This window comes from Babylonia areolata, chromosome 6 (genome assembly GCF_041734735.1).
Source record: "Babylonia areolata isolate BAREFJ2019XMU chromosome 6, ASM4173473v1, whole genome shotgun sequence".
NCBI lineage: Eukaryota > Metazoa > Mollusca > Gastropoda > Neogastropoda > Buccinidae > Babylonia > Babylonia areolata.
The window spans coordinates 12136257-12159660 of record NC_134881.1 but is presented as its reverse complement, the minus strand read 5'-3'; the positions used below and the strand labels follow the sequence as shown (position 1 = coordinate 12159660).

The 23404-nt window shown below is 41.5% G+C and overlaps 1 protein-coding gene across 1 annotated transcript in view; it reads right to left on the bottom strand.

Annotated features, from left to right (window-relative positions):
* Positions 1-618: 618 nt before the first annotated feature.
* LOC143283289 (zinc finger protein AEBP2-like) overlaps positions 619-23404 on the bottom strand; it is a 39069-nt gene continuing 16283 nt past the window's right edge. Inside the window, exons 2-5 of the mRNA XM_076589472.1 lie at positions 12018-13060; positions 4014-4138; positions 2570-2637; positions 619-1799 (exon numbers count right to left, since the gene is read on the bottom strand). Coding sequence (XP_076445587.1) covers positions 1652-1799; positions 2570-2637; positions 4014-4138; positions 12018-13060 — 1384 coding nt within the window. The 3' untranslated portion in view covers positions 619-1651. The remainder of the gene's footprint in view (positions 1800-2569; positions 2638-4013; positions 4139-12017; positions 13061-23404) is intronic.

Genomic DNA, 23404 nt, shown 5'->3' with positions numbered 1-23404 from the left:
TTCCAGCACAATATGCAGATGGAACTTGTCAGGGGAAAGTGCTGTCAGTGTCAAACAAGTACAGAAACTTGCTCCTTAAATTAGACGCCACACATGACGGGCGCAATAGCCGAGTGGTTAAAGCGCTGGAATTTCGATCTGAGGGTCCCAGGTTCGAAACTCAGTAATGACGCCTGGTGGGTAAAGCCACTAAAGGGTGGAGATTTTTCCGATCTCCCAGGTCAATGTTAAGTGCAGACCTGCTAGTGCCTGAACCCCCTTCGTGTGTATATGCAAGCAAAAGATCAAATACGCATGTTAAAGATCCTGTAATGCATGTCAGCGTTTGGTGGTTTATGGAAACAAAAAACATACCCAGCATGCACACCCCTGAAAACTGAGTATGACTGCCTACATGGCCGAGTAAAAACAGTCATACCCGTAAAAGCCCACTCGTGTTGTACATACGAGTGAACGTGGGAGCTGCAACCCATGAATGAAGAAGACGACGAAGCCACACACAACTCCAAACCACTCTCCATCACCAGTCACATAGGGGAAATACATGGTGCATATCAACACACCAGGAGACTTCATTTGTCTTGTTTCAAGGAGCAAATGTTACCGTCACTGATTACAGTTGATCAAGAGTGCTCTTCTTCTCCTCAAATTTCTGTCTTAATTGAACGGTTTCCTACACACAACAATAAAAGGCCTGGAAATAATATACTACTTATTGCCATGTATGAATCATTGAATGAGATAAAACATAGGACAAAGAGCCAATCGGGCAGGAAAGGAGTGATGATCATGGAAGAAGGGATGACTACAATTATAAAAATACAACAGGTGGGGAAATGTGTGCAGTTTTCTACAGGTGCAACCACTATATATTGGGATCCAGTTCTCTTCCAGACACTATACATTCAATTTCTGCTGCATATCAGATTTGTAACACACACAAACACATGTATTATGGATAGTTTTGTATACAGACCCCATTCACAGGCTAGCTTGAGCTCTCTCGTCTTTACAAAGTGCATTCACTCACATGTTTGTATGCAATTCTACCTTTCCTCTTTCATTTCTTCCCTTTCTCTCGTACACGCAAAAAGCACAAATCATGCTTGGATTTGATATGGGGCAAAGATTTGTGCTCTTTAATAAAAAAAAATCTAAAAAAAATCTTAAAGTTTGTTTTCAAAGCTAAACCAAAACAAAGTCATTTCACATGCCGATCCTTGGCACACAGAAAGACATGATTTAACACCACATTCGCATCAATCCAGTCGGTACAATAACAATCAAACATACTCCTCCATTTAAACATTCAGTCTGGAATCAAAGCACACTCCTAAGGTAACACATAAAAACAGAAAAAAACAAAAAAAGCATCACACACACAAATATTCAAAATGATAACCCGGCCACCTAACAGACTTGAAAAACTAACTGGCACTTAAGACACAACTTAGAGAAAACTACAGTTGCAGATGTCTCCTGGTTAAAACCCCTACAGGTAATGATTACACAAAGATGAAGCAAGAAAAAACAACAACAACAAACAACAAAACACAACAAGAACAGTGTGATCCAACATTGAAACGCAAACCAACTATGATACTGCTGATGTAAACAACATGACAACAGGCAATGGACAGGTGACGTTGGTTCATTTTCTGCGGTGCTTGCGGAAGCGATGTCTGCGATACAAGTTGGGGTGGATGCTGGTGACGGATGCTGACGGGAGGTGGGAGAGGGGGAGGGTGAGCTGCCGGTTCGAATCCACCTGAGATGAAGCCATCCACGTCTCGTCCACTCTGCACACACACAGACACCATCCGGGCACGTGATGTTCAGCCATTGATCACGCTGTCTGTCCGCTATGTTGCAGACACTCAAATGTTTTTGTTTGGTTGGGAAGTGGAGTGGAGTCAGTGAATGAGTGAGACAGTGAGAGTAAGACAGGGAGAGGGAGAGGGAGAGAGAGAGAGAGAGAGAGAGAGAGAGAGAGAGAGAAAGAGTGAGTGTTGTGTGATTACTCTTACTAGTCTTAGTGTATGTGTGCACATGTGTGTGTATGCAAGTATGTGTGAAAATGCATGAGTCAGCGAATGCAACTTCCCACGTGTGGGCGAGTAGGGTGAGTATATGCTTGAGTTTAAGACAAAAAAGACTGTTCGAGATAGGGGGAGGGGAGAGACAGACAGACAGACAGAGAGAGAGAGAGAGAGAGAGAGAGAGGGGGGGGGGGGGGGGGGGCTGTGAGAGAGAAAGAATGAGACACATGTATCCGACTGCCTGAAATAATTCAGCAGTACTGTCCATGAGAAGTCTTGTAAACCCCCTTAAAACTCCATTCACTGATGCTGAGGACAGACAGAGGGCAGACAGAGGGAGGACAGGACAGTCAGACAGACAGATAGGACAGACAAACAGACAGAGGGCAGACAGAGAGGGGACAGGACAGTCAAACAGACAGACAGGACAGACAGACAGACAGGACAGACAGAGAACAGGAGGACACTGACAGAGGACACACGAGAGTGAAGACAGAGTGACCAGATGGCGACAAATGCAATGTACTTACACATCCTCGGGAGTCCACTGGAACAAGACTGACTCTTTCCCTTTGTCATCAAGTCTACGAGCCTTCACCTGCACATCAACACGGATCAACTGGAGTTTTCATACAGACATCACAGAATTTACATCTACATTTATGTATGCTGACAGAACTTTTCATTCCAGTCACCTACACTTTTCATATTGTATGATAAAAGTTTATGGCTAATGACAGACTGAATGTGCACACATAGACACAAACAAATATATGTGTTTAATTTTCTTAAATAAACAATGTTAAACACATCAGTTTCAGCTGTAAGTTACTTGCAGCAAGAGCTAATGATCTTATTCAAAACATACGCTTTGTGAAACAGCTTTCAACTGGAACAAAAGAACACAACACAGTCTGACCATGTGACCAAGAACATGTCACAGAAATGCAAACACAAAGGTAATTGTAATCACACCTGACATTCACTAATATTAGTGCAATTCAACATAGAAGGCAAAGAGTCTTTGTAATATAAAATGTTATCAAAACTGTTACCTTCCTTCACAAAGCTATTACAAAAATAAAAGCCAGAGAAGCAAAACTTCCTTTCGGCCATCTCCTTAAAAATCAATGTTCCATTTTTCTTCATCAACCCACCACCACCACCACCTACCCCTTCCTCTCTCCCTGACTGTCCTCAAAGTTGAGGAAGGGGATGGAACAGTACTCCGATTTTTCATTTTAACGTATCAATGCACTCTGTTCTTTCATTTTATTTATTTTTTAACCTATCAGTGTACTCTGATCTTTCATTTTAACACATCAATATACTCCAGTCTTTCATTTTAACTAACTCTGATCTTGCATTTTAACGTATCAATGTACTCCCATCTTTCATTTTAACAAACTCCAGTCTTTCATTTTAACACATCAATGTACTCCCATCTTTCATTTTGATGTATCAAAGTACTTCCATTTTCATACAACAATTTATGCCTATCTTTCATTTTAACATACCAGTGTACCCTGGTCTTTCATTTTAAGTATCAATGTACTCCCATCTTTCCTTTTGACGTGTCAGTAAACTCTGATCTTTCATCTTAATGCAACAATGTACTCCCCATCTTTTCTTTTAACGTATCAATGTACTCTGATCTTTCATTCTAAATTTTTAGTACATTAAGTGATTAACGTACTCCAATTTTCCACTTTAACATATCCATGTACTCCAATCTTTCATTTTAACATTCTGAAGTATCTTATACAATCAATTAAATCTCAATCTGTTTCAAACACATCTGATTAAGCGGCAGTCAGCAAAGCATGCTTGCTGCTCCCTCATTATATCTACTATAGTATTAGCATGTAATAGAGACTAGTATGAGAGAGATCAACCAGTGAACCAGTCAGACAAGCAGTCACCACCCTGGCAGCCCATTCTGAGCGGGCCACCAGGCAGTAAAAGCGGACTTACAGCTCCCTGGAATGTTATATTAAGAGCGCTGCTAGTCGGGTTGTTCTGTGTCTTGGCCGTGAAGTCCCATAGCTGCTGCTTCAACTGGTCCATGATGCCCGTGTCAAAGAAATCCCCATTGCGCACTGCAACAACACAAAAACGTCCATGTTATAGGAAAAGTATGCCAGTTGACAAATTTGTGTCTTTTTCATTAACCTGTTTGAGCATACATACATCACTACATGTGCACACGTATGTGTAAGTGTGAATTTCAGAGAGAGAGACTCACAGAGGCAGACAGAAGCAGATGCAGAGACAGAGACATACATAATTATGGAGAGATACTGAGTTTTTGTGTGCAAATTTGATGTGTTCCCTTCTGAATTGGGGGAAGGGAGAACAGGCACATTGTATGCATTTAACATAAATGAAACTCATGAAGAAGCAAACTAAAAGATGGTCCAGAGGAAAACTGAGAGAGGGAGCGCAGTCAGAAGAGAGATAATATCCCCCTCTGAATCACGACACATAAATATTTCATATATGCATACATGTATACACTATGCACAGATTAATGAACCATCCATTTGTACATTCATGGAAACAACATGAGCAATCTGTTAACATAAAATTCATTCCTTCACAGGTCTGACACTTACACTTTACAGTTTTTACAGAGAAAAAAAATCCCCACCTCCAGCAATGCTGTGCATATCAATGAGCCATTTTAGCATCATACACACACAATGTCAACACTCTCTGAGCAAACCTTTGTGCATTTTCTTCACACACACAACCCCCTTCACTGAAGGAAAAAAAAAATCTACATGCTTTAGGCAGAATGTGCCATGATTTATACAAGACAAATTTTGAAATAACTGCTGCTATTAATAAGACTTAAGAGTGATGTATGCACGGTTAGAGTGGTCACATCTTTCTTACAGGGTTCTCCTCCCATGACACAATATCCTGGTACATGTCCACAAAATTTATGGACCACAGGAAACTAAGCTCTGAGGGGAAAAAAAAAAAGAAAGAAAAAAAAGCTTTAAAATGAAGGAGAGGAAAAGCAAAGTTTTACAAAGCAACACTGGGGAAGAAAAACAAAGTTTCAACATGGCGATTTTCTTTCACTAGTTTCAGGTTCCTTCTTATCCTCTGCTGTCTTCAACACAGACCTTTCCAAACACTATCAGTGTGTGCCTTTGTTATACTTGCTGTCCTGTCTTGTTAAGTTGCAACTGTAAGGTTAATATTATGGACAGGTAAGGGATATGCTGAGGAACAGAGGAAAACAGCAGGAATATGAGCATTCGCATATAAACACACAACCAGGAAAAACACACACACAAAAACAACAACAAACCCTCTGATAAAGATAAAAGAATAAATGCACAGCTGTGACCACAGAATTATTGCGACCAACTCTTTGTCATCGTGTGTATTGAATACAATCCTGTTTTTGTTGCAATTCATGATGTGCCACACACACACAAATAATAACCACTTCAAAGCTGCCTCTACCTTTCCCATCAAGTGCAAATATAGTACAGTGCTATACTGAGATAGATACCAAAATATCAACAATAATGCATTATTCTTATGCAATTACAAAAAAAAGTTTTAATCCCTTCTTTGCTCACAGTTTCTATCATTATTCATAGCATCATAAGAATTCATCCTGTTACTGATTCTAAACCAGTATTAATAGTTACATTGATATTCATCCTGAGGTATGTTAAACACAAAGACCCACCTTCTGACTTTGCTTTTAATATTGGACACATATAATCTATAAATAAACTAAACCAAGATGTACATAATACGTATGCAGCCACACATAATGTATGATGAAACAGACACACAAACATTACTTTTATCTTTTGTAAGCATCTTCTTTTGATCAATACTGACACAACTGACTTCCCTTCCCTGTACAGATACTGTGATGGACATCACTAAAACGTGCGCGCGCGCGCGTGTGTGTGTGTGTGTGTGTGTGTGATGTTTATTGTAGAGCGCTTTGAGCTTCCTGTAAGGGAGGAAAGCGCTGTAGTATCCATTATTATCATTATTAATATTATGACCTATTAGTATTAACAAGACTCTTGAAAGTGCTAACCCTGTACTAGTGCCACTTCAGTACAGCTACTTGTTTAGTGTCAGCCTGTCCACACTGCTGGTTCAAAGTGATTATGATTAGGTCACTACTTAGTACTTGAGTACCTGTACTGAACAGCACGATGCTGACAGAAGAAATTAACAAGGAAAAAGTAAAAAGAGAGATCTCACACAGTCTGTGACAAGAAGCTGCTGATCTAGAAGAGACAAAAAATATGAGAAAAGAAACTTTTATATGGGAGTCATAGTCTGTGTAAAGAAGAGAGAGAGAGAGAGAGAGAGAGAGAGAGAGAGAGAGAGAGAGAGAGAGAGGTAAAAGATATCTTATACAGTCTATGCCTGAAACAGCTATAGCCTGCATTATGGATGACGCCCACTCAGGTAATCCCTGTTGGGGTTCAGAGCCACATGACAGGTCAGTCTGACCTCCTTTCCTCTTCCTCAAACACTGCTGCTGTCAACACGTTTTGACCTTGACCTTTCAATGGAGGCCTAGGGGCTTGTCTATGAATAACTCACTCCACAATTAAAGAGGGCTGTCTGCTGTGTCCACATCAACATGAGAACATTACAGACATAATAATTCTGTCTGCCTGTCCCTCCAAGGGCCATCAAGTGACTGCTTGGGCCCATATGAATAATATATTACAAATTTACATGTTAAGGCCTAGAACTAGTAGTGTGTATGTCATCAAGTGCAGCAAAAGTCAAACTTGGTCACGTTATTATGACGACCAAACAATGCATAGCCGTCAGTGAATCACAATAACTTGAATAACTTGACGCTTTTACCTGATGTAAGTGGTTATACTTCTTGTTTAAGTAACAGAAACAACAATCAAATGCTGACCCTACTCTTCGAGAGTGAAGCCCACATCTAAAATAAAATGAAACTGGAAAACAAAATGGTGTGGTTGTGGATACATGTACAAGTAGGTGGTGCCCTCTTAAAGGTATGGGGCTGAGGGGGTGAGGAGAGACTGGGCTTAGGACCACTTTAGCCTTAGGGAGTACCGAGTAGCTTCCAATCCCCTTTATGGGAACACATGTATCTTATATATATATATCTACGTACTACAATTTACATGTTGTGTTGCTCTGTGTAACAAGAAATCCTGTAGAACTATTGTCACTGGCTCTTCCTCCGCATTCATATTGTCGGTGCAAAGACTGCTGGTGTTAACCGATCAACTGTGCATTTCTATGAACCAGATCACTGAAATGCATAAGCTGGCAGACTGAATCTGGTGTCTAAATGGGCCGAAGGGTATGGTAATCTGGGCTGTTAAGTTTTCAGGGCCAGTTCTTGAGGTCTTCAACTGAGGACAAGGACAAGGAACAGAAATCACTCCAGGAGATAACAGAAAAGATGTCTGTCTGAACAAGCGTATAACTACCAAGCTGTGAGAGTAAATCAAAATCAAATTCAGCTTTTCACCTTTTATTACAATTTCAATTATGTATATTCTAGGCAGTTAAAACACACACACACACACACACACACATATATATATATATATATATATATATATATAGAGAGAGAGAGAGAGAGAGAGAGAGAGAGAGAGAAATTTTTTAAAGCTGTTGTTTCTAGACTATGATTAAGTCCTGCAAATAACACAAAAAATGTGAAAAAGGCAGTCAAAGATAAAATTATAATCCTTAAGTTGTAATGAATAGTACAATTAGTTCTTTTTCATTAATACATAGTATAGTTTACTTTAAAAAAAAAGAGAAAAAAAAATCCTCTTGTGCTAATGAATATTCACATAAAATTATATCGATCTCTGGAAGTGGAAGGGCAGGTGAGGGGGGGCCTGGGGATGGGAGAGGAAGATGAAGATTGGAATATAATGAATGCAAAATAATTTTTTAGTCTTGAAGGAAGCATTAAATGTGTGTGTGTGTGTGTGTGTGTGTGTGTGTGTGTGTGTGTTAATGAGTATGCATACTTATGTGCATGCATGTGTGTGCACACATGACATTCAAACCTACGTTCATTTCATCTGTGAAAAAAAAATTCTTATTTTTCTTCATAATTCAATATCTTGTTTAAAAATACAAATCTTTTCTTCTTGCCCACCATCTATTCTCATTTACTCTTCAATCAGAGTAGAACTGTTTTAAAAGGCCCAATTAGGAAGGCACAAAGAATCAAACATTATGCAAGACATGTTAATCTGAATCAACTATTCAGCAATTCAACACTGATCAAATTCAAACACGTGTCCCTTAACAATGTCATTATCTGTTTGACTGGGTTTTTTAAAAAAGAGGAATAGAATATCATTATAAAATTTACGTTGATCGATTATATGATCATGGCTGGTAGCTGGTTTTTGAATCTAATTACCTGCCTAAATACAGAGACAATCTTGAACTTTTCTTTCTTCCTAAGACTGTTTCTTTATCATCTTCTACATATCTTAATCATCATCTTTAGGTGATAAAACAATCTAACAATGCAGAACAAAGCATCTGAACTTGGCAACAAAACCATAGCATAACTATCACGGCCTCTGTGTGTGTGTGTGTGTGTGTGTGTGTGTGTGTGTGTGTGTCTATGTGTGTGTGTGGGTGTGTGTGCGCGCGTGTGTGTGCATGTGCACACACCCACCCATTTCAACCCATTTATAACTCCCATTTTCCATCTCACCAGAGCTCACCCAGGGCTGACAATTCCATTGTCGTGATCCTTCCACTCCCACCCATCCGAGCAAACACTAACCACCAAAAACACTCCCCCTTTCCCCTCCTTTCTTTCAAAGACAGCTCCATCCATGATCTCCCTTCCTCCCTCACCCACCCAAGAACCTGTGGCTCATCCACCCACCCCTCTTACCCCACATACGCGCGCGCACACACGTGCACTAATGAAGGTGCAGGCGGCTGACAAGAAAGATTAGGGTAATTAGGCCATGGGCCCTGTCACCCCTGGAGCCCATCGACAAAGCCAAAGGCCTGACAGGCACAGAGACCAAGGAAGGCCCAGGAGCCAGGTAACAGGATAGCCTGTTATTTACCTGCACCCTCTCTCACCACCCCCCCACCACCCATCCCCCATTCCCCCCTCATTTCCCCAATCCTAGCAGGGTTCTTGCTATTGGGGGCACACCTGCCCATATCTGCCCACCTGGCTGCCTCCTAGTCTTAGGGGTCTTCTAGTTCAACGACACTCCTCCAGCCGCTTTGAATGGACAAAGCTTCACAGGTTATAATACTGTCACAGTGTCAGTTATTGTATGCTCCATGAAGAGACGAGCCTTGTGACTAGTGATAATGATAGCAGTAATACAAATGGGGAAAAGTGCAAATTCTTATATGTTTGTATACTGATCACAAAGTGTGAGCCTGCATCCATGGACACATGCACCATATACCTGCACACATTACTCTCTCCCTCAGTCCCAGTCAACATAAGCACACACACACACACACACACACATGGACGCCTACAGCCGCCAACCACCCATCCTTGTTAAACACAAGTGACCCTGCCAACTCCCACCCACATGTACGCACAAACTTGACCTGCATGTAGGTTATGATGTATAGACAGACTTACATCCTACCCTCCTGCAAAACACACACCCATCCTGTTCCCCTTTCACACACACACACACTCACACACACACACACTACCTAAACACATGCGCACAATCACTCACAGTCTCACCCTGTTGGTTGAGGACAAATGTCACCACATTGCTTTATTCTAGATAATTGTCAATCCTTTTGATGGCATTTCATGAATTACAGGACTCAGTGATTTACAGAACATGACCAAGCAGAATCCTCTCACATTCTTGGCTTCCTCAACTGCAGATAATTATAACATTTAATGATTTATTCACATGACATATGTGAAATCTGTCATGAATGCTTCTCAACATGCTGATAATCGAATTTTTTTCTTTTTCTTTTTCTAATAATTTTTTATTTTATTTTATTGTTTTCTAAATCATATTGCAGTCCAACTCAAAGCCCAACTTGTGTTTCTCATTATGTGGCCTACTGTTAAGTATCTGTTGAATTTATTTTTGCAACATACAAGTGTATGCACTGCCTTGATTGTCTAATGCAAAACAAAGCGGATATGATGCATTTCACTTTGGTATGCCTCTCAGTCTTCTTCTCTGCAGTGAAACAGAAAAGTAACACACTTCCTAGTCCACCAATTGTGCCATATCCACTTTTCTTTTTTCTTTTTCTGCAATCATTTTTCATTTATATTTTTGAACCGATAACAGTTACACAATGATAAAGAGATTAGGAAAATAAATATCCTATTAAAAAAGATCAACACACACACACACACAAAATCTGTTTGTTATACTATAGAAATCAAACTCAAACTCAAAAGTGTACTGATCAACTAGACCAATAGTAGTGTCATTACTGCACAACAAACTCCCTTGTCCCACCACAGCACACAAATGTATTTGGTGTACTTTGTTAGTTTCCCAACAGCCAATTACTGTTTGGGATGTCAATTAAATTTAAATGTTCAAAAAACAAGCCTTATTATATAATTTAATACCTTTATCTTCTTAAAGTTCCTTTTCTTCTTGCTTACTTGGACGGAATTTTGTACATTTTAAAAAAATCAATTTTTATCTCTTTATTTATTTATTTTTAGCACCAGTCACAGCTCTGATAATTTCACAGAAAATACTCCTGCTTTGTAGCAGTCATTCTGATCATGATAATGATCATGTCATAAAATTAAATTTTTTTCTTTTTTAAAAGCCATGCTTTTCCCAACTGCTCCTCATCCTTCACAAGTTCATTATGCTCAGAGTTCCCAATCCTAATTCCTATCTTCTTTCAAGACAGCTTATTCCTTGAAGGTCCAACTAAATGTACATCCAAGGTAAACTGTAAAGGCTGATACATGTGTGCCAAACAACTGGTATCTGATGGAATGCCTAATAAGGAAGCTGGGTTTCAGGCTTTGGCACTCAATGCAGCCTGTATTGTATATTACAGCAAGCTTACAATCCTCAAAGTCCTTTAGTCTATCTATAAACTAAATGTATACATACAAATGTACTATTAAAGTATAAGACGAGTCATGTTCATGGTGTTCCCTGTGTAAAAGAGTCAACCTGATTCAAACATTTGGAGGGCGGGGAGGGGGAGGGGGTGGGGAGAACATAATACTAGTAATAGTGATAGCACATGTCATACACTAGAGTTTGAAAAAAATATCATTTTCTATATATATCCTCTGCTGAATATATAGTACTTGGAATCTTAAGCTGACAAAACAAAGCAGGTGACACGCAGTAAGCCAATTTTGTACAAACAGCCAGCCCAGTTTGAAAATACTATCATTTCCTTATTATACACCAGCAGTACATCAGCAAGTATCAATTTAAAAATGCTGGGCAATGCCAGAAGGCCTACATTGTGATGAGATGCAACTCAGATTAATACTTTAGCAAAAACACAATGGTGAAAAAAAAACTAGTTCTAATGGTTAAATGTACTGCTAGACCAATGGTCATGATACAAGGTGACTGCAAAATCTGCAAAAAATTGTCCCCCCCCCCCCCCCCCCCCCCCCCCCCCTTTCTTTCTTGCTTAAAAAAAAAAAGGAAAAAAAAAGAGAGGAAAGTCGTAAAACAAGACTCACTTTTGATAAGAACATCCAACTCGCTTTTAAAAAGCAGCATCCACCTTTCAAACCACTGGTTTGTCTAAGGCAGAGGCGTGAGTACAGATCAGATGTACTCACATCTCTGCCCATCTTTGTTTTCTTGACTGAACAATACTCGTAACTTCTCCATGTCTTTGGCCTTTTTACAGACTCAGAGACTGTCTCCATTTGTAACACTCATACCTACTGAACTGAAACTGTTTAAAAACAAACAAAACAAACAAAAAGTGAACACTTACCACACTGTGGTCGCCTCCTCTTCAGTTTGCTTTTCCTTCGCACAACTCGGGTGGAGGAATCCTCGCCCCGGGATCGATTGGAGCGGCCATTGCAGGACTGTCCTTCAGGCGGAAGGTGCCGAAGAACATGACGATGCAAAGCTGCTCCGGTGGGAAAACGCTGCCCACAATCCGGCACAATGCAGGCGTACGGTTTCTGTCCCCCATGACCCACCACATGGCGCTCCAGCCATGACATGGAGCACGAAGGTTTACCCGCCACCTTGCATTTCTCCCACTCACACACAAACTTCTCCCCATCCTTCTGGGTGTCCACGTGCTGGATCCGAAGATGATCCAAGAGGTCTGCTGGGCTAACAACACTCCCACAACCCTTCCACTGGCACACAATGTCTGTGTCCTCCACAGGCGTTGCTGCCTTGGAGCTGGAGGTGGAACCGTTGGCAACAGGGGTGGTCTGGGAAGATGATGAGGATGCGTGGTTTGACCATGATGCATTCTTGCTGATGCTGCTGTTAATGCTGCCGTTGTTGTTGTTGTTGATGGTGCTGCCCTTGAGCAAAGTTGCCTGTTGCAGTGATCGGCTGCCCTGAGATCCCCCGAACAGAGAGGCTACCGTGCCTGTTGGGGATGATACTGATGATAACGGTGATGATAATGGTGTGGTAAATGTTTTATTGCTGCCACCATTTCCAAGGATTGGAGATTGTGGTGAGGTCCCTGGGGATGAAGGAATTTTGGGGAATGGCAGTGGCAAACATGGGAGGGGCGAGATGGGGGTGTCGGGTATACCCCTACCATCCACAACACCATTGCTGTCTCTTCTCTCTCGCTTGCCCAAGATGTTGGGCACTTCTGGGACGAGATCTGGGGGCGACAGTGAGGCACATACTTCCTGGGTGGTGCTGGAAGGGCAGGAACAGCCTCCGTCCAGCCCACAGCCAAGACCCATCTTACCGCTGCACGCCAATTCTAACTTGCAGGGTGCAAGTTCCGTGGAGTCTCCTGTACCAATCAACCGGCCACTCTCCTGACTGTAACACCTGCAACAAAGCAACTCCCTGTTAGACTTAAAAATGAAATACTCATACACACACCTCGCAAGGTTTTTAAAGAAGCAATAATTATGTATATTAAACAATTTACAATAAAGTTAACTATTTATGATTGAAAAAAAAAGAAAAGAATATGATATAAAACCATGGATTCATATGATTCCAAACTTTTATGTTTCAGAATCTGCAAACTTGGTGATGCCTTTCTGCACTGCCTGCCTCCAGGGTGATTTTGGAGGGGGAGGGGGGTGGGGGTGGGGGTGGGGGTGGGGGTAAAGCTTCCAATGTATGTTGGTTGAGGTCTTGGGGTGATGTAAACGTGTGTTGGCCGAGGTCTTGGGGAGATGTAAACAAATTCATTTGTGCTTCTTAAAAATGCAGGCAATTAGGAAAAAAAATACATACATACATACATATATGTATACATATATAAAGCGAGTAATCCATCCTTCTAATCAAGATTATCAGTCTTAATACATATATGTATACATATATAAAGCGAGTAATCCATCCTTCTAATCAAGATTATCAGTCTTCAATCCGTCGCCAATGACTGACATCATGAACATGAACCAACACGTGTCGACACATATGCAGCCCTGTTTGTTTTTCCTTTCAGTTCTATTGTTGAAAGTCTGAAAACGGAAAAACCGGTTTTCTGACTGACGCAGGCTGAATGAATGCATTAATGCAGACGATGTCATGGAACTTCAAGACAGCTGCATATTAGTTTAGCGACTGAATCTTTATCAAAATTTAACACAACCACCATCAAAACAAGAGAAGAAAACCACAGAAAATGGGCAACATCGTTTACTACTCGCTTCAAATATGCACGTACATTTTACGTTAAAGTAGGTCCCCGAATTCAGAGTACGAACTTAAGTAGGACTTTACCAGATTTGGATACAAAACAGGCAAAAAATACCGTCCAAAATGTCAACAGCCAGTAATACCAGGAACAATCGATGTCAAAACCCCACTGACCGGCCACGCTGAATGCGAAACGGAAATGGCTACCGCAAGGGACACTACTCTTATTTCACAGTAGAATAGTAGTAGAATACGAACAAAGCAATCTGGAAGCTTTTGTGTAATCCCCTCTTTGTCAACATATTTCGGTAGAAATTGGGTAAAAGTTCAACGCTTTGTTATCCGGTGTATTTATGTCAAGCTTTATAATTTGAAATATAAAAATTAGAAACAGAAAACTCTCCATCTGATTTTTGTGTATGATTTGTTGACACGATAGGAACAATTACACTTAGTTCAATAAATAAAACAGCGAATAACCTGATAAAATATGCTTTCCTGAAATGAAAACAACAACAAAACAGTCATCTGCCACATATGATGTAAAAAGCGATAGTAACGATAATGAAGGCTTTTCACGGGACGCCATAAGACGTTATGAGAGAATTATTCCCCAGAGCAGGATTTTCTGTTTCTTTCTGGGAAATTTGTGTGCATGACGACGTTCCCCCAAATTCCAAGGCTCTTTGCTGTAATCACCGCTTTGCAGCTCAATTACCGATTTGCCCTGGCAGTCACAGACCCAGCTGTAGTGAGCGACACGTATTGTGTCTGTCTGTCTGTCTAACTGTGGCAGACGGGCCGTGAACCGAATGACCTGGGGCGGGGGAGTCAGGGTCTACACGAAAAAGGTTGTCGAGACGTTCAGTTGATAAGTGGTGGTGGTAGCGATGTGGTCTGGTGGCAGCGTAGTTAGGGGCGGAGGAGTTAAAAAAAAAAAAAAGTGTGTGTGGGTGGGGGGCAAGGGGGGCGGGGAGGGGGAGGAGGGCGAGAAGGGCTTCTTAACAGACATGCTAAGGTAGAGGGTGGGTGGGTGGAAGAGGTATAAGACCAAGAAAAAAACAACAACAAACAAACATTCGAGTGAAGGAGACGGCAGGTTAGCAAGTGAGCCCAAAGAACAACCTTTCTCCTTTTTTTCCCCCCGAACTTTTTGCCACTATGCTCTCAACTCTCTTTACAGTTTGGCGAACTGCGCGAGTCAGCTACAAGTACCGTCTGCCACCAAGAGCGAAGAACATGGTCTCTCTCTCTCTCTCAAAGTCAAACAATGCATTGTGGACCCACCAACTGCAGACTCCCACCCCTACCCTCTCCCCACTACCGATCGACGACTTTTCTTCCACTCCTCACCTCCACCATCCACAACTTGCCTCCAGTCCTACTCCCCTCCCACCCCCACTCCCCTCTGGCGATCAGTAGTGCCTGTTGTTCCGGCTTGTGGCCAGTTGTGGGTGGTTTCTGAATAAAAGATGGGGGTTGGAGGGGTAGGGGGGGATTGGGAGAGAGGGTTGGTGGGGTAGAGTGGCAGAAACAACACAGTAGGCTATTAATAATGTGTTTATTAGAGAGAAAACTTTCACCACGTAAACTGTGTAAGTGCTGCGATCATGACGCCAAATAACAAAAAGACCTTGAAAGAAAAATCTGTTTATATCTTTTTTCTCTTTCTCTATTTTACGTTAATGCATTCATTTATGCATTTGTTTATTCATTTATTCATTAAATTAATGCGAAAAAGAGAGAGTGTGTGTTTGTGTATGTGTGTGTGTGTGTGTGTGTGTGTGTGTGTGTGTGTGTGAGATAGCCTCCCCACCCCATCCACACTGTACATAGCATCGAATTTTAAGTATACGTCGGGGGTAGCGAATGGAAATGGCCCACAGCGCTATAAAGCTATAAAAAAAAAACACACACCAAACAACAACAACAACCCCCCCCCCAAAAAACAACAAACAAACCCCCCAAAAAAACAACAAAAAACCACACCAAAAAAACAAAAAACAAAAAACAAACAACAACAAAAAACACCCCCCCAAAAAACAAAAACAACCAACCAACAAACAAAAAAAGCCAAATGAAGACCAAGGATCGTACACAAATCAAGTCACCATTAAAACAGTTGAAAAAGGTAGCATTCAATATCAAATAAACCTCGATTTGAAACCGACAACCCCGGGGCTAAGGGATGAGGGGGATGGGCGCTGGCAGAAACACTGACTTAATCACTCACTGAAACGAGTCTTTAAAACCTTCAATAATTCTCCCCGGATAATCACAACAATAATGCTGAATAATGTTTCATTTTTTGACAGACTAAACTCAGACCAGTCCAACGCCACACACACACATATAATTATAAAATCAATACGCTAAATCCAGAAAGCAGTAAATCAACAGAACTCAAAACAGCCTGGAAAAAATAAAAGCGGGAATATCAAACGCATTTCCGTCACCCGTTTCCCACCCACAACGCACTACATGATCTACACGTTTCGAGCACGCTACAACCCACGGCTGTTGCTATGGTCACAAACACGTCATTTATTTTATTTATTTTTTATTTTATTTGATTTTTTATTATACTTTATTATAAAAAAAAAAGAAGGAAAAAAAAAAGGCGGGGGGCGGGGTGGAAACAAACAAACAAAAAAAAAACTGAACTGAAAACCACATAAACTTATAGATCTCTCATGCACGTGAAAGTTTTATGAACCTGACTCGGCAAAAGTCACGCAGTTTTGTCACTCAAGTTATTGTTTTGTCAAGTACACGCAAACGTAAGTTTCAATTCAGTTCGTCTTTTCGAACCATACTTTCCAGTTTTGTTGTTGTTGTTGTTGTTTTTCGAATACGCGACAGAAGATATTTTTCAAACTCGTGTCAGCGATTCAATTAATAGTTCTACGTATCTATAAATGATTCGATGAATATATATATATATATATATTCTTCGAAGCAATTCAACAAAAGTCTCTGGGGCTCTGACCTGCTAAAAGCAGAAAGAAGTGTAGTGGTGCATTAACCTGTCAAGTGTCAACACAGGGGGATCGTTGCTGCTATCCTCTGCATACGTCACCCGAATTTTCTATAGCCTCGGCTTATTTACTGTTCACAGTTCTGGCTCTGTGTGTGTGTGTGTGTGTGTGTGTGTGCATGCGGGCGCGCGCGCGCGCGTGTGCGTGTGTACATGCGGGCGTGTGTTGTGTGTGTGTGTGTGTGTGTGTGTACATGCGGGTGTGTGTGTGTGTGTGTGTGTGTGTGTGTGTGTGTGTGTGTGTGTGTGTGTGTGTCTGGTCTCTCCAGGCAGCAGGTGACTCCGGTATATGGGCGCCACAAGTTTGCCCATGAACTTACGGTCTGGAAAAAAACAACTTAACGACGTTATCAATTCACTTCAAAAAGCATCATAAACCCCCACCCCCCAGTTGATTTAATCTGTTAGTTCCCTTCACCCTGTGAGTAAATACTGCCCCAATGTATGGCACAAAGACATTTAATGAGGTGCACCGGGAACTACTAAAACTAGTAATATTGTTAGCGGGTTGTTGTAAATTAATGGTTCAATTTAATTAGAGTTTGGGGGGTCTTTGTGGTCTACCATCACAGATGCAACAACAAGCAAAATGGTGAACAGCAGAATCCTTTCCATGTCTTATCTGGCGGATCGATTCGAAAACACGACCAGTCCATTGTGAAACCCAAAAAGCTTAGAAAGCAAGTTCACAAAGCGTCAACAAGACGTTTTGTTGTTGCTGCTGTTTCTCTCTTTCGTCCCTTAAAGTATCGTCACCTAGACACACACACACACACACACACGAAAAAAAGAAAAAAGAAAAAAGAAAAAAAAGAGAGGCAGATGATCACTGATTGTCAAGGTCATTCTTGCTGATGTCACAACCCTCCTCTCCAAGCTGACTACGACAAATCACGGATTAAAGCTCACAAACTTGAAAAGTGTGTTTATCCGTGACAGAAAGAGAACATCAACATCACCATCAGAGTTGCTGCTTTTTTGTCACCGTCATAAATACCGTCGTCTGGTGCGAACACAATAAAACGAAGACGTTGACATTTTTTGCCGCCAGACAATACGCGTAAGCACACACACACACAGCACAAACACGCTCCTCCTCCTCCTCCTCCACCAGGCCTTTACCCAAGCCCCTTACTACGCCCGCCTCCTCTTCCTCCGCCCACACTGTCTAGCCTGCACGTCTCAACTAACGGTGGAGTTTGGAGGAGAAGAACGACAACAGCCACAAGCCATGCGTGGCGCGCGCTCCATTACACGCTCCAGGGGAACCTGAAGATTGGAAGCGGGCGACCTAAAGATGACATCCACCATCCACCAGCCCACCGAGATCCTCCAACCTATCCCTTGACGCCGAGAGCAGGCAATAAACGCCCAGTCAACAAACAAACAAACAAAACAACAACAACAAAAACAACAACAGCGACAACCACCACAAAAAGTAATACAAGGAGAGACGACAAGAGAGAAAGGGATGACGAAAACCAAACACAGATTTATAAACAATCCCACACAAACGAAACCCACAACAGACAACAGCATTGTCTCCTTCAGTAAATATCTGCTTTTTCTTCTCCTCTTCGAGCTTTCGAAATCAAAAAGTACCCACAACAAAGACAATGCCAATGCTGAAAAAGAGAGAGACAGAGACTGAGACAGAGACAGACAGAGACACAGAGAATCGAGCTGCGATTATTGTTGTACAAATCAAAAACAGACAGACAGACAGAGACAGAGAGAGACATAGAGACACAGAGAATCGAGCTGCTACTATTGTTGTAAACAAATCAAACCAAACAATCAATGCAATGTGGTTGTAAAAAATCCAATCAATCTAATCAATGCTTTTGTTTTTCCTTGCTGAATTTTATTGATATTTTTTCCTTGCTGAATTTCACAGACATGAGAGGCATTTTCGACATGTTATATTTATTTATTTCACCATTCCAGTTCTTCAGTTTCTCAAGTTTTGAGTGACGCATGAGTGTGAATGACTGGTAGGAAAGCGCTCTGATTCGTCTCTACACAAGATTCAGCGCTATATAAAATACTATTTGTTATTGTTATCATTATCATCATTACACCCGGTCTGCGGAAACAGAGTCCATGCCCACTCACCAACTCAAGCTGAACTGAGAAACTGGAACTGACGTTATCAAATAAATACAACCTGTGCCACCAGTGACAAAAGCTGATGAATAAACCATCCAAGAGAATCCCTATCGGATTCAGGGGCAAAGGGGGAAGAAGAAGCCCCAAGAATCGATCCACTGACAACCCACTGCCGGGTACAATAACCTTGTCGGTCTTGGCGTTCCCAATCCAAGCTGTCTGTGGTCCCCAACTCCACAGCCGACAAACACAAACAAGCAAAATAATGCACGCCATGACATAACAGCAAACAAACAACATTGTGACGCGCGTGCCAAATAACGTCCATCACCTTAGAAAAGCCATGACGTTCGTCTTTGCAAATCCATCAAAAACAAAACGCCGAGAACAACGATGGGGCTTTTTTTCCTCCTCAGAGCTAAGCTGGAAAAACAAACAAAAAAAAAAAACCCACAAAAAACCCGCTTCAAATCAACGGGGTAAGGTGGCAGAGGTAGTTGTAATGATAAAAGGCCTTGAACGGTTGGGATGGGAAGTGGTGGCGGGGGGGGAGAAAGAAAAAAAGAAAAAAAAAAGCTGACGTCAAAGACACAAACATAATCGTCAACAGCAATAACAGTATGGAAAGAAAAAAAAAGGACATATAATTATGTCCACCACCATCACCAGACCGCTAACCCTTCAGATCTCTGCCATCCACGACAGAAAAACAACACAAAACAAACCCAACCAGAATTAAGAAGACAAAAACACAAGATACAAAACAGGAACAGGCGTAAAGCGAGATGTCTCAATTAATAACAATGGACCAAAATAAAACGCGGTGTAGATGACCCACATCCCACAAAAATCATAAAGGAAAAACTGGTGGTGGATGCTATTACGGAAGAGTGAATATTACGAGGATTAATAAAATAAAAAAAAAGAAATAAAAAAAAAGAAAAAAAGAGAGAGGTGAAAAATGTGTGGACACATCTGCAGCTGCAGAATCTAAATTGGTCCGAATGATGACAAGTTCAGTCTGCAACACACACAGACACACGCACCAATCCTTCGTTTGTACTCTCCTTTCTTTTCACTTCTGCTCAATGTCATGAGAGAGAGAGAGAGAGAGAGAGAGAGAGAGAGAGTCACACACACACAAACACAGAGAGAAGAGAATCATCAAAACTCTATTCTTCAAGACTTCCTGCACTAAGCGCACCAGTCTGGACTAACTGTATATACACTAATACAGTTATGATTTTAAGTTATTCTCTCATCGACAAATCTGGACTAACATATTATTACAATTATGATTAAAGTTAAACTCCCATCGAGTCTGTCCGTCCAACCAAAACCTATTTTTTTCCCAAAAGTTGTGGAAATTATAGCTATCACTTAGGAAGCAGTTACAGTATAGAAGCAAGAGTAGCTGCAGCAAGAAGCAATAGCAGCAATAGCTGAAGCAGTACAAGTTACAGCAGAATCAACACCAGTTTAGTGCTGGTGGTCGTCGTCGTCGCCGTAGCTATGGCAACAGTAGCAGAAACTCCAGAAGCAGATGCGACAGCAGCTCATTTGATTGAATCCAAAGACGTTATTCATCGTCCCCCGCCCTCTTCCCCTGTCCCTCTGCTTCCACCCCAACACTTTACATGGTATCATCATCATGATCATGGAATTCTCTCCACAGGCAACTCGCAGTTCAGTTTTATAACGTGCCTACACCTATTATATAACATGTCTGCTACTTACACATTTACATACACGTTTTTCGGATACCACATATAAACGACTGATAAAATAACTAACCTGCTAACTAAATGAGTGAACGAATGAATGATTGAATGAATAAATGAATAAATAAAAACAAACAACAATTTGAAGAACGAATCGCAACTTCTGAACACTGAATGAAAATGGCGCCTTCTCACTGCTGTTACTTCAGATTCGTACAGCTGAAGAATATCCCGATAAACGAACTGCTTCATACCAATAAAAATCAAGTTTGCAACAACTAAATCTGTTTTAACTAAAAGAAAAAAAAAAAAAGATTGCCTCCATAGATTTGAAATTCGTGCTAGCATTTATGTCTAGTGCAAAAATTGTCGCTGGTAATCGGAAACGGAAGACAAGCTTTCAAGTTACATTCACAGCAGGTGTTCAGGCCGAGATGCATACTCCGTTATATCAAGGGTTTTCAATGGTCACTCGGTGCGGCTAAAGCGCTCTCTCTCTCTCTCTCTTCTCCCCTCTCTCTCTCTCCCTCTCAGATTAAAGGTGTAGCCTAGGTAAAAACAACAACCCCCCCCCAAAAAAAAAAAACAAAAACAAACAACAACCCCCCCCCCCCAAAAAAAAAAAAAACCACACAAAAAAACACCAACAACAAAAAAACCAAGCTGATAGTAACAGAAATAAAAGAGTAAGAGCTATACAGCACGAGAGAGAGAGAGAGAGAGAGAGAGAGAGAACAGAGAAGAGAAATGAAATAAGAACTGAATGAATGTAAAGGAAAGACCGAAAGACGAATGCAGCCAAACAGAACATAAGAATACTGACTAGGCACACGCACTCACACACATACACGCGCGCGCGTACACACCGCCCCCCCTCCCCCCCCTCCTCCGCCCCAACACACTCACACACAAACACACACTCGCGCGTATTAAAACCACTTCAGCGGAAAGACGTTCAATTGAAGAAGACAACATTCTTACGTGTGCGCAAAAAAGTTGGGGAGGAATGAGAGACTGGGATAAACAGGGCTTGAGAAAAATCAAGTGAACTCTCTCACAATACAATACACAAACTTTATTGTCTATACTTTGGTACAGAGATTTTCTTTTTCTCTCTCTCTCTCTCTCGATGTTGCGGGTCTTCTCGTTCACAGCTTTCATTTGTGACAGTGTGCACAAAAAAACCCAAAACAACAACAACAAACAAACAAAAAACAACAAGCAAACAAACACACACACACAAAAATATATATATACATGCCTGACTAGCGACATCACGTAAATCTGGCCACGGATTGCATAGCATCTACTGGCACAATTCTCCCTACCCCCCTCCCCCTACTCCCATCCCTCACGCTATGCCTTTGTCTGTGTGTGTGTGTGTGTGTGTGTGTGTGTGTGTGTGTGTGTGTGTGTGTGCGTGCGAACAATGTTATTCCATCCTCCTTGTCATTTCAGTTAGCTCCTTCTCTCCTCTCTCGATACCCGCTTCGTCTTTCGAACCTTTACTTAAAAAAAAAAAAAAAAAAAAAAAAAAAAAAAAAAAAATCCAAAACAAACAAGCATACTTATTAGTTATATTCACACACGCATGCATACCACAAACAATACCCACAACCTATTTCCTCCATCTTTTCCCGCACACACACACACCGGAACACCCACACAACACCCACAATCTTTTCCCTCACGCACACACACACAACACAACACACACACACTCTCTCTTTCTCCTTCCGTTGTTGTCAAGTCCGTCAGTCAATGCCATGCCATGCCATGACACATTTCGGGGTGGGGGGCGAGGGGGGGGGGGGAGGCCAAGCTAGAAGCCAGCAGCACTGGATATAGGACAAGTGATTTAGTAGTAGTTTCAGATGAACGAAGCCTCACCAGTTGAATTGTGTGGATTGTGTTCTGTGGAGTGGAGTGAAAGGCTGTGCCCATCGTTTGACACAAACGAGAGAATGAAACGAGGAGGGGTGTTGGTGGGGGGGGGGGTGGGGGGGGGGGGGGGAGAGAGAGAGAGAGAGAGAGAGAGAGAGAGAGAGAGGGCACACACAGAGAGAGGAAGTGGATATATCCGATTTTTGAGCGAGACAGGCTTCCAACCTTCTGCCCCTCACGCCCCCCCCCCACGCCCCCCCCTCCCCCACTCCACCCCCTCTCAAAGAGAGGATTGGGGGCAAGAGGGAAGAGAAAGAGAGGTGGTACAGAGACAGGCAGACAGACTGAGGGACAGAGACACTGACAGAATGAGAGGAAGAGACAGGACAATCTCTCTTTCTGCTCTCTATCACACACACACACACACACACACACACACACAAAGACATACACACGCACATTTACCTTTAAAAATAAATGTTACCTGATAATATTATCAGCTTTTGCTTCCAGTTCTATCCATTTCTCTGAATACAAAATTATCCCGATTCATTCTTTAGTTTCAAGCTGTTTGTGAAACTGTAGCAATAACAATTCCATACAAACAAAAAACGAACAAACCAAAAAAAAAACCCAATCTACTAAAGAGTCTACTAAAAAAACAACAACAAAAAACAACAACAAAAAAACAACAACCAATAAACAAAAGATTGCTCAAAACTCAGAACAAAGGGAACGTGATGATATGTAACACACACGCAAGTGAGA